Source organism: Budorcas taxicolor, chromosome 4 (assembly GCF_023091745.1).
Source record: "Budorcas taxicolor isolate Tak-1 chromosome 4, Takin1.1, whole genome shotgun sequence".
Taxonomy (NCBI): Eukaryota; Metazoa; Chordata; class Mammalia; order Artiodactyla; family Bovidae; genus Budorcas; species Budorcas taxicolor.
Window position 1 is genome coordinate 84,014,236 of NC_068913.1, and position 12,811 is coordinate 84,027,046.

The window sequence follows — 12,811 nt, forward strand, 5'->3', positions numbered from 1 at the left end:
ATCATTCTTTAGGGCTGAATACAATGATATTATTGAGATAAACTAGCTGTGAATTATTTGGAGGATGATCTTTTTATCCAGACCCAAATAAAATCTTGATTTTTATTTTTGACAATTTAATACACAGTTTTTACTATTTTTTAAATGAAGTTTTTTTCATGAAACTTTTTTGAATGAGCATTTAATGAAATGTTGTTCTCTCATGTATAACTACCATTCCTGCCCTTAACAGGCATATATAGCCATGATAATGGCTATTGTTTCCATGCCCATCTTCTCCCCTCTGGGAATAAATTTCCTGCCCTGTACTCTTTGTTGCTTTACACCTATTTCCATTCTTGGATAGCACATGGAATTGTAATTATTTCTTCAGCTTCTAGACTCACAGTCTCTTTTAAGTCAGAGGCAAACTCATCTTCCTGATGTTTCTAGAAGAGTGTCTTCTAGTGCTCAGTAATTCCTTATTGAATTAAGTTATTGATAACCCTCAGAGATATAAAACTCAAGAAGTCTCTGTCTTATTCATTTTTATTTCAATCAGATGCAGTCATTCAGAAACTTACAGCATGTGCACTGTTGATGGCCCAATGACAGTATGTGTTTGTGACTATAATCCTGGCCCTGGCTTATATCAAGTTGATATCTAACCCTGATACATTAACATTTTGTGCTTGGAGGATTCTAGGAAGATGTGGTAATGGCTGCATAATTGTTCCATCCTCCTGAGTTCTCCCAGCAAAATGAAACAACTCGATCATACAACCAAAAACCCATAGACAATATTTACAGCAAGGTAGCCCTAGGAATGCCAACATGCATGCAAATGACGAAAGCCACCAACAGCCACAGGAACCACTGCACTTCCAGAATTGGTGTGAGAGATGGTAGAGGGAGCAAGGGGGCTTCTACTGCGAACTCCAAGAGAATGCCAAGACAGCCAGTGGGTGTTTTCTAGAAGAGACCCCAGGCCATTCTGAGAGGTCTGGGTAAAGTCCAGGAGAATAAATCCCGAGCAATATGAGCAAGAAGGAGAGGTTGTGCCATTGTGCTTAGTCATGTCTGACTCTTTGTGACCCCATGGGCTGTAGCCCGCCAGGCTCCTCTGTCCACGGAATTCTCCGGGCAAGAAAACTGGAGTGGGTTGACATTCTTCCTCCAGGAGATCTTCCCAATCCTGGGATCGAACCCTCATCTCTTGCATCTCCTGTGTTGGCAGGCAGATTCTTTACCTTTGGGCCATCTGTTCCTGCTGCTAAGTCGCTTCAGTCGTGTCCAATCTGTGCGACCCCATAGACGGCAGCCCACCAGGCTCCCCCATCCCTGGGATTGATTCTCCAGGCAAGAACACTGGAGTGGGTTGCCGTTTCCTTCTCCAGTGCATGAAAGTGAAAAGTGAAGGTGAAGTCGCTCGGTTGTGTCCGACTCTTAGCGACCCCATGGACTGCAGCCCACCAGGCTCTTCTGTCCATGGGATTTTCCAGGCAAGAGCCCTAAAAGAAAGAGAAAGTACAGATGAAAGCAGGGAGGGGACAAAGCCAGAAAGCAAGGAAACATTTTTAAAACTATGTGAAAACACTGAATGAGGGAACTCTTCAAGGTTAGAAGAGTTACCCCAGTTCCTGCCTTTTTCCAAGAGATCAGTGACTGATTTTATCTAAAAACAAGCACTGTAAAAGTACAAAGCTCAAATCCTCTGCTAAGGTTTAAGAAAAAAATTGATAAGGAACAGAATAACCTCGTTAGCAATGAAAGCATACCAGACAGAAACACCCACAAAATAGATCGCAACTGTAATTTACTGTTTCATAGCAAGCTACAAGATAGTTGAAAGAAGTTACAGAAGACATGGAAGAACACCAAAAATCAGAATTAAATTTCAAATGAGGTGACAGAACTCAGAAAATACTTACAAATAAAAAAATTGTTTCAGAAATAAAGGTTAAACTGGAAGGAACATGGGAGCAAATAGATGCAAAGATATTTCTGTAAGAGAAATGGAAGAGGAAAAAGATTTTAATCACAAATGAGGAGTGTGTATAAAATAAGAAATGAGAACCTACTGTATACTACAGGAGACTCTCCTCAATACTCTGTGGTGACTTAAGTGGGAAGGAAATCCAAAAAAGAGGGTATGTGTGTATATGTATAGCTGACTTATCCGTACAGCAGAAAATGACACAACAGTTCAAAGCAGCTATTGTTCAGTTGCTCAGTTGTGTCTGACTCTTTGTGACCCCATGGACTGCAGCACGCCAGGGTTTCCTATCCTTCACTATCTCCCAGAGTTTTCTCAGCTTCACATCCATTGAGTTGGTGATGCCATCTAACCATCTCATCGTCTGTCTTCCCCTTCTCCTCCTGCCTTCAATCTTTCCCAGCATTAGGGTCTTTTCCAATGAGTTGGCTCTTTGCATCAGGTGGCCAAAGTATTGGAGCTTCAGCTTCAGCATCAATCCTTCCAGTGAATATTCAGGGTTGATTTCCTTTAGGATTGACTGGTTTGATCTTGCAGTCCAAGGGATTCTCAAGAGTCTTCTCCAGCACCATAATGAGAAAGCATCAATCTTTGGGTGCTCAGCCTTCTTTATGGTCTAACTCTCAAGTTGGTACATGACTACTGGAAAAACCATAGCTTTGACTATACAGACCTTTGTTGGCAAAATAATGTGTCTGCTTTTTTAATGTGCTGTCTAGGTTTGTCATAGCTTTTTTTCCAAGGAATATATTAATATTTAGGGCTTCCCTGGTGGCTCAGACAGTAAAGAATCTGCCTACAATGTAGGGGACCCAGGTTCATGCCTTTGGTCGGAAACATCCTTTGGGGAAGTAAATGGCAACCCGCTCTAGTATTCTTGCCTGGAATATCCCATGGAGAGAGGAGCCTGGCAGGCTACAGTGCATAGGGTCACAAAGAGTCAGAGACAACTGAGTGACTAACATGCAGACCAGACAGGTTCGTCATAGCTTTTCTTCTAAGGAGCGAGGATCTTTTAATTTCATGGCTGCAGTCACTGACTGCAGTGATTTTGAAGTCCAAGAAAATGAAGTCTCTCTCTGTTTTCATTGTTTCCCCATCTATTTGCCATGAAGTGATGGGACTGGATGCCATGATCTTAGTTTTTTGAATGTTGAGTTTAACCCAGCTTTTTCACTCTCCTCTTTCACTTTCATCAAGAGGTTCTTTAGTTCCTCTTCACTTTCTGCCATTAGGGTGGTGTCATCTTCATATCTGAAGTTATTGATATTTCTCCTGGCAATCTTGCCTCCAGCTTGTGCTTCATTCAGTCCAGCATTTCGCATGATATACTCTGCATAAAAGTTAAATAATCAGAGTGACAATATACAGCCTTGATGTACTCCTTTCCCAGTTTTGAACCAGTCTCTTGTTCCATGTTTGATTCTAACTGTTGCTTCTTGACCTTCATACAAAACTATACTCCAATAAAAATTGAAGAATTAAAAGCAAAGGGAAAAAAAGATTTTTGATTAAATGATAAATCCTGAAGATGAGCAAAGGTAATTTAGCCTGCAAATAAGAGTCCTGGGAAACAAAAGAAGGAAATGGAATAAATACCAAAAACGGTAATTCAAGAGAAATTTCCTGGAACTAGTTTTAAAACAGATACAAAATAGATATGAAAACTAGAAACTGTAAATTAAAATAGTACAGTGTGTATATGAAAATTATAACCCACAATGCACATCATCAAGATATACTTGAGTAAAATGACTTGATTTTTAAAGATAAAAAATTATAGGGTATCTGGACCTGTACTGTCCAATAAGGTAACCACTTGCCACTTTTAACTATTAAGTGCTTGAAATGTGGCAGGTGTGGGCTGAGATGTGCTATATCTAGGATTCCAAAGACTTGTGTGAAAATAAAAAGTAAATTATCTCAATATTTTTTTATGTTTTTGCTTGAAATAGTTGTATGTTGATATATTACATTAAATAAAATATTTTTAAAAATTTCACCTCTTTTTACTCTTAAATATGGCTACTAGAAAAATTTATATGCATAAGTTATGTTTTTGTCTTAAGTTAATACTCTGTTGAATAGCACCAATCAAGATCTGAAGCTTCTCTTCTAGATCAGGTCTGTATAGAATTGCCCTCTTTCTGGATCCAAATAACTCCTTGAATACAGTTTTTATGTAAATAATCCTTCTGAAACTTTTTTTCTCTTTCTCTCTTATTCTGCTAAGAATCTCTTCTTTCTTGAATTATTTCTTATAACACATCTAGGAATGCTTTATCCTCCTGAGTAAACTAGAGCACAGTGAGTCTTTATCTCCATCAGAGTGAAGGCTGTGCTGCAGCTGTAATGTTGCTTTTGCTTGAAAGTGAAAGTCTTAGTTGCTCAGTCCTGTCTGATTCTTTGTGATCCCAGGGACTGTAGCCCACCAGGCTCCTCTCCATGGGATTCTCCAGGCAGGAATACTGAAGCGGGTTGCCATTTCCTTCTCCAGGGGATCTTCCCGACTCAAGGATGGAACCCGGGTATATCTTGGCTTACCTCCACCATAATTCAGGTACCCCGGAGCACTTCCTTCAGGGCCCCAGAGCCATCAACTCACTTTCTGCACCTCCTTGATCTGCAGTATAGCTACTGTCTTTTGTGGCTTTCTCTAGAAATTCTGCATTATTCTCTTCTTCCTGCCTGCTCCCCAGCTTTTGCTTTCTATTTTGTCTTAGTGCTTTCCAACAGGAGTTGTCTTTTTTTCGTTATGATTTATCTTTTTCAGATAATGGAAAGATTCTGAGATATGGGAACCATAAACCACCTTATGTTCAAAATGTTTTCCTTTAATGAGTTTTTTTTTTTTTTAATTATGACAACTCTTGGAAAATATATTTCAGGGAAAATAAATTAACTGAAACTTTGATTAGTCTATAGAAATTTTGAAATAGAAAGGCAGTAATTATGTGAAGACATTTTATAAATTTGGTCCATAAACTTATTACATAATTTACATATGTTCTTTAGAAGAATAAATATTACCATCCAGTGTTTCTTTCTCTAACTCTCTTCATTATTATCTGTTCATTTAGAATATTTCTTGTACTTCTCTATTCATTCTGACACCAGCCCTTCAAGGATTTAGCATTAGTATAAAGAATACACTGATATGTGATGGATCCTAAAACAGTCCTGTTCTGTTACCTGGAGTGAGTGAGTGAGTGAAGTCGCTCAGTCGTGTCCGACTCTTTTCGACCCCATGGACTGTAGCCTATCAGGCTCCTCCAACCATGGGATTTTACAGGCAAGAATACTGGAGTGGGTTGCCATTCCCTTCACCAGGGGATCTTCCTGAACCAGGGACTGAACCTAGGTTTCCCGCATTATAGACAGGCGCTTTACCATCTGAGCCACCAGGAAAGCCTGTAACCTTAGTAAGTAGTTAAACAGAACCCCATCGTTCATCGTAAAAAGTCTTTTTTTTTTTTTTTCTTCTGTTTTTATTCTTTGTTGGCCACATTGTAAGGCACGTGGAATCTTAGTTCACTGACCAGGGATCAAACTGGTCGATCCTCTGCATTGGAAGCACAAGAGTCTTAACCTCTGACCTTCAGGAAAGTCCCTGAAATGTCTTTTTTAATGTAGAATAGCTGTAGAACTTTCCCTAAACTAGGACCTCAAACTAGGAAGTGAATCCTTTTTTTACATGATACCATTACTAATAGATATTCATGGAGATGAATTTCTAAGTGGTAGAATATTCAAAGCGAAGAAAAGCAGCCACTATTTAAGAATTCTTAAATTATAACTCATAGTGGGTGTGACTATAATTGCAGTTTTGCTTTCCATAAGATTTCTGTTGATTTGAAATTATTTTAATAAAATGAAAAGAATTACTTGAATTAACAACTTTTTATGAATGGTGATAACTTGCTTAACTGTGCCTCTGGAAATCCTGACAATGCTGTTTTTATATACCACATCTTTTCTTCGTAAATGGCATTTCTTTTTGTTTTTTTTGTTTGTCATTTAGACACTGCATGTCATTTCTACCTAAATTATTACTAATTTTCAGTTAGTAAAGTGTAGTCAGCTTTAGCTCTTAACAAATAGCATTTGCGACAGTATCTGGAATTGAGAAGGAAATAGATATCTGCTTCTTCACATTATTGCCTTGTTTTCTTTAAGAACACATTAGATATTCTATTTTGTTCTTAATTAAATAATAGGAAATTTTATGCATTATTAACTCAGTTCAGTATTAACTCAAGCTCTTGCTAGAAATCAGGATGTAGAGAAGGGAAGAGCTGAGTAGAATTATTTTCTAACTTTTCTGTTCTGTGTCTTATGAGTCACGCGTATACACCAAGGCCTTGATGTGCATTTGGTTGCCTTTAGGATGGATACTGTCTGATACTTCTTGGCAGTGAGGCTAACAGCCCATTTAGCATCTCAAGTGGGGAGAATACCTCATTCACCCACAATTTCTTAGATGATGCTCTCCCGCGGGTTTCTATTTCAGAGAGGCACACCAAAGGCTCCATGTGAGTCCCAAGAAGCAGCCTCTGTAGCACCTCTGACTGACTGACCTTCACCCAAGTTGCTGGTAAGGGAACAGGATATGGAGCATTTCAATAATGGAATGTGATTTAGTAAAGAAGAACACAAGTCCCTCTCTACCAAACAGAGTTTAAGCAACCTCAGGAGTACTGGCATCCAAAACCTCCTGTTAATAGGCATGTATGTCTTCAACAATGTGAAACTCTCACCTCTGGTCATTAGGTCATGTGTGGCCCCACACTGATTAGTAGCATCTGCACATTCCAACCCTCCTCTGTCCCTGCTCACACGCTACATTCACACACAGCACTGGGGAAACTTCTTCACAACCTTCAGTGTCTGGCTACACAATGGACATGCTCATCTCTGAGCATGCTTCATGTGAATATTTATCACATTAGCCCTTTACCAAAACTATTTTTAAGTGGCTGGGTAAGAATATTCAGTTCAGGTTCAGAGATGAGAAGAAAAAGTGTTCATGGCAGAGCTGCACAATTTGGACTTACATCATCTGGTTCTGTTCAGGGCACCCGGACTACCTATGTGATCCAACCAAGGACACAGCTTAAAAATGTTATCCTTTTTCATATTTATGTTGTTAACTGTGTGCATGCTAAGTTGCTTCAGTTGTGTCCGACTCTTTGCGGCCCTGTGGACTGTATCCTGCCAGGTTCCTCTGTCCATGGGGTTATCCTGGCAAGAGTACTAGACTGGTTTGCCATTTGCTTCTTCAGGGGATTGTCCCAACCCAGAGATCAAGCCTGCGTCTCTTACATCTCGTGCACTGGCAGGCAAGTTCTTTACCACTAGCGCCACCTGGAAAGAGACATTAACTAGTTTGTTTATTATCCTCAGTTTCATTTTGGTATGAAAATTAAAGTTTGAAAACAGTTGTATAAGGAGTAGGCATTAAAAGATAAGCAGAGACAAGTAACACTAAGTGATTTATGAGGAGAATGAAGAGGAGGAAGAACAATTCACTAATCCCTCATTTTATTTGTATTATGGGTTTATTTCTACTCTGATACCTTTATTTTATACATGGGAAAAGTTATATCAGCAGAAATCAAAATGAATTGTCCATGTTCAATGTAACTGCAGTTACAACTTAGATTTCCCGACTCCACGTAGGTGATGCAATAGAAGAAGCAGAACTTCTGAGTTTTAATGACTGACTTTTAACAGAAAAGAGAAATTTCTTATTTTTTCTGACCTTTATTTAATACTGAAGAATTAGCATCAGTTTCATCATGATGTTATCTGTATCTACACTTTATTTTAGAGTTTAGATTAAATGATTATTAAATGTTAGAGTATTAATAGTTTCAAAATTACAAAGAGCTGTTCTCATGACCATAATACCATGGTAATGCCCTAATTGTGAAAGATTTAAATTTGTGTTTAAATTATTTTAGAAGTATTTTTGTCAGTAATAGTATTTTTAATTTAAATATTTAATTTTTTAATTTAAAATTGTTATTGAATAATTTAGATTGGATTTTATGGATTTCAAAGTGTCTTCATGGGGCTTAACCCTGTCATTTTTAAACTAACTAGGTAATGTCACTTTTGACCATTCATGCTTACTACTATTGTCGAGTTTGCTTATTGTTTGTAAAAGAGTTTTGCAAGTGTAAGTTCCCAGATATCTTTTTCTGGTGCTGATTATCATCAAGAAAGTATGTTTATCTCTGCCCCTTTTATGTTAAATTTCTAAAATGAGTCTATTCTGCGTTCATAGTAGATGTGTTCTTTCCTTTGTGTGCTGCTTTCTGCTGCTATTAATGATGAATCTTCTCTCCCTTTTGTTTGCAGTGTCTCAGTTTGAAACTGAATTCTATATCAGTGGACTGGCACCTCTCTGTGATCAGCTTGTTGTGCTTTCCTACGTCAAGGAGGTTTCTGAAAAAACGGTAATTTTTTTCACCTAAAATGCAATGGGAAGTGCAGGTTCATCTGTACCATTTTCCCCCAGATCATGTTGTCATGAAAGAACTCAGATCCAGCCTTAGCAGAACTTCCTGACCTATAAAACAAGGGCAGAGAGATTACCCTGCAGACTTAATGTATTTACCTTTCAGAAGCTCTACTCCTTGGTTGCCTTTGTTCCTTTTGTCAAGCAAAAGGGAGTCTCTTTTTTTCTTTTTAATTTTTCTTCGTTTTTTCCATCTCTCCTGGTATTTCAGTCAAAAGGAATGAAGGGTTTCCTCTTGCTGAAAGGCGAAGAAACTAAGCTGACACCGTGCATTAACTGAAATGACAGCGATGAAGTTGATCTGCAGCATCAGCAGGGGTCCCTGTGGTCAGAGTGAATTACCGAGAGGGCAATCCATTATTTCCTGTGGTCCGGACATACTTGTTTACTTCCCGGTGGCCTAGTGATTCTGAGTAGCTTGATTCTTGCTTGGAAATTAGATTCTTGCTAAGTCTCAGTTATCAGTGCAAATGATGGTATGAAATGCATAGCTAATAGGAAACAGCAGAGAATCAGCATTTCATTATACATGACTTTGGAATGAAGCCTGTTATAGCGTCCAGTGGAGGGCCCTGCATACTGAGTCTTTCTTTGAAGCCTAGGTCAGCTGCATTCCTAGTTTGTCTTTATTGTCAGAGTCCAGGGGTCCTGCTAGGAAGGGGCTAGGGGTGGCTTCAGGGTATAAACAAGGAGAGTTTATTGTAAAGGATTTTCTTTTGGATGCTATGTATAAAAGAAACACAATTGATCATCTAGCCCTCTACAGTGAGTGGGTTCCCCTTGTCTGTGTTCTCTCCCCTTTTTTTCCCTTTCAAACAGCAGAGAATAAAATGGGGAGAAAAACCCTGGGAGTCCCAGTTTTGAAGTGGTAGCTGCTCTCCAGCATTCCTCTGAGCGAGCTCTTGCATCAGGAAGCCATCGCTATAGTAACCTGGAGCTCTGGGTGCCCATGTTGCTAGGCAATGGGATGCTGCAGACTTAAGTGAACACTCAAACCTGCTAAAATCAATAGGACTGGCTTCTAGCCCTGTGCAGGACATCAGTTTATTATTATTTTATTTTATTTTTTTTTTTAAAGAAAGAAAAGTAGTGGCTCCTGAGGGAGTAAATACAGTGCTTTTTGATGAGGAGTGTGGGGAGGATTGAGAATGTGATTGAAAGACATAAGGAAAGAGGCAGTAAAATGGAAAAGGGAAAGCCTAATAAACCACTGACCGAAAAAAGAAGGAAAGGAAGGAAACCTTTGCTAATAAAAGAGAATATTGGAAAGGAGTAGAACCCAAGAAAGGCCAACCTCAAAGAGCAAATTAGAAAATGGAATTTTTTTCAGAGGAAGAAGTGAACATCTTAGAGATGTTTTAAAAATGTGTGTGTTGGTGTATATAACTCTTCATTTTCTGTACCACCAAAGGACACCTGAAATCCTTCAGCACAGAATGAACTGATAAGATTAAGGCAGAAATAGTAAAGAAGCATGCTTGGGGCCAACTATGCCCTCCCCACTTTTCATATCAAATAGACAGGTTAGATGCAACAGTAAACAAATTTTTTTCTACCAGGCTCAATGTTACTCCAGCATATTTTTCCCATCACATCTTTTACCTTCATGCCTGTCCCCGCATGGTTGTAGTGATAGTTACAAGCTCCTCTGTGTTGCTGTATTTTGGGGAGCATCATTCCATTCTCTGTGCATATGGCTTTGCAGTCTCCTATCATTATTTATGGTGCTTGTGACCTATTTCATCTCATTGATATAACCTCATCTATGAAGCTGCTCCCTTAATGTTTGTTTTTTTTTTTTCATTCATTAATAAATCGCATGTGTGTTAAGAATGGTACTGCACATGAAGTATCAAATATCAATAAGACCAGGGACTTGCGTGGCGGGCCAGTAAGATTAAGACTTCACCTTCCAGTGCAGGGGGTGTGGGTTTGATCCCTGGTCAGGGAAGTAAGATTCCACAGTCAAAAAACCAAAACATAAAAGCAGGGTTGTAACAAATGCAATAAAGACTTAAAAAAAAAAGTCAACAGGACCAAATTCCTGCTCCCTGGAAGTTCACACATAAGCAGGGCTGTTTGACCAGTGAACAAAAGTTGTAAGATAGTGAGAATATAGATTTCTCATCCATCATTTTGCTGATGGATTTCTTAGATATGAAGGAACTGTTTATATGGTCTAGCAAGGTGGTTTTCTTTTAACATTGTTTGGTTCAATCTTTTTTTCTGTTTTTGATTCTAATTTTGATATATTTTTTTTGTCATTGTTAACAGCTGTTAATGTTTTTAAAAATATTCAAATCTTTCAGTTTTTTTCCTTTTTGTTGTTTTCATATTAGGATATTTATCATTTCTCCACAGGTCTGATCAATTATCCTGCATATTCGCTGGGGTTTTTTCTTCCACCAGTTGACCTTTTACAGTTGTTTTTTAAATTTTTGAATGCTTTAAACATATGAGATACAGTGTTAACCTAATGGTTTCTCAGTTAACCTAACAGAATTGATCAAAGGTATCTGTGAGGCTTGCTGTTTTATTGGGGGACCTTGGAGATTCAGGGGTAGTTCTGGACTTCTTTCATGCTGTTTCTTTCATCTGTATTCCCTGTACCAGTGCCACACTGCATTAGCTCTTGTTGCTTTGGAAAATAGTCCAAGTATATGTTTCATGCCCTTGTGCTGAATACTCAGAGAGCATAAATCCCAGTCTTACCACTTACTTACATAACTTGAACCTCAGTGAATTTTTTGATCCTCAGTTCATTCCTCTGCAAATGAGGAACAGCAATACTTCCCAAGGGTGATTTAAGGACTCAGGAGAGTAATCTGTGGGTAGTCACCTACTAAGCTAGTGGAATTGTCATAGGCCCTCATTAAAGCATATTTTCCCCTTCTATCTTGGTCTAGAACTGCAGTGACCAGAATTGTAATCACTAACCTCATGGGGTTGTCTAAATTGAAATTAATGAAAATTAAATAAAATTCAAAGCTCAGTTTCTCAGTCATAGTCGTCACCTTTCAGATGTTCAGTAGCCAGCCGTGACTGCTGACGTGGTACAGTGCTCCAGTACAATACATACATACAATACATACAAAAGGTCAAAGTAAACCACTGCTGAAGCTATCCACAGCTGCTGGTGACAAGAGCTTATATCTGCCAGATTTATCAAAGCAAGGCATTTAATTACGGCTACCTAGAATTAATTTGTATCATTTATAGAAATGTAATTCCAATGAGCCTTTCTTCCTCCCCCAGGAAAGAGAATACTGCGCCAGACCCAGATTGGATATCATCCAGCCACTTTCTGAGACTTGTGAAGAGATTTCTTCTGATGCTCTGACCGTGAGGGGCTTTCAGGAAAATGAATGTAGAGATTATCACTTAGGTGAGACAGATCAAGGATCTGACTCATGTGATTTCTTATATTTGTTTTTTCCCCTTCACCTGAGTAGCACAAACAAAAATTTAAATTAAGGTGCTGAAAGGCTCTTAGAGCTAATCTGGACATGTTGAAAATTAAGACGCCAAGGCCCAGAGATGCTGGAGAACTTGCTTGAGTTCCCAGAGCAGAAGGGAGGGGTAGAGATGGAGCCAAGACCAAGGTAAGGAAGCTTTGTGGTCTTTGTTCTTACATTTGGTCTCCTGTCCTATTTCATGTGACACCTGACTTACAGTGATGTCAAGCAGCTTGGTTCTGTGGTTGCCATATCACTCGGGCATACTCTGGGTTGGCAGAGAAATTGTCCTTCTGTGGCTGAATGCTCAGAGCTTGAAAGAGTATATGGTACATACTAGACTTTTGCTATTATTTGTCGAGTAGATGAACGAATACATTTAGTCCCTGCTTGGAAATAAAAGGAGAACCATTACTCTGTAGTCATACCGGGGGCATCTGTATTGTCAGTTCAGTTCAGTCGCTCAGTAGTGTCTGACTCTTTGCGACCCCATAGACTGCAGCATACTAGGCTTCCCTGTCCATCACCAACTCCCAGAGCCTGCTCAAACTCATGTCTGTTGAGCTGGTGATGCCATCCAACCATCTCATCCTCTGTCTTCAGTCTTTCCCAGCATCAGAGTCTTTTGGTATCACTCTTTTCTTGAAAAATACATTGATGAAAAAATAGAACAGCTTTGGCTGTTGAGACCATCTTTCCTTCTTTAAAAACAACATGTTTTGAGAGGATTATCAGTTATTTTGGTCAAGAGAAATGAAGAAATATTCTATATCTGAGTTTTCTTATATGAAGCCCTTGATCAACTGGGAAATGGGAGTGTCTGTTCTGGACTTAGAAAAAAGCAAATATGACTCACAA

General features: G+C 38.9%; 1 protein-coding gene across 1 annotated transcript in view; it reads left to right on the forward strand.

Annotated features, from left to right (window-relative positions):
- Positions 1-12,811, forward strand: part of VPS41 (VPS41 subunit of HOPS complex) — a 204,790-nt gene that overhangs the window by 147,943 nt on the left and 44,036 nt on the right. The window contains exons 11-12 of the mRNA XM_052638403.1: positions 8,339-8,436; positions 11,754-11,883. Coding sequence (XP_052494363.1) covers positions 8,339-8,436; positions 11,754-11,883 — 228 coding nt within the window. The remainder of the gene's footprint in view (positions 1-8,338; positions 8,437-11,753; positions 11,884-12,811) is intronic.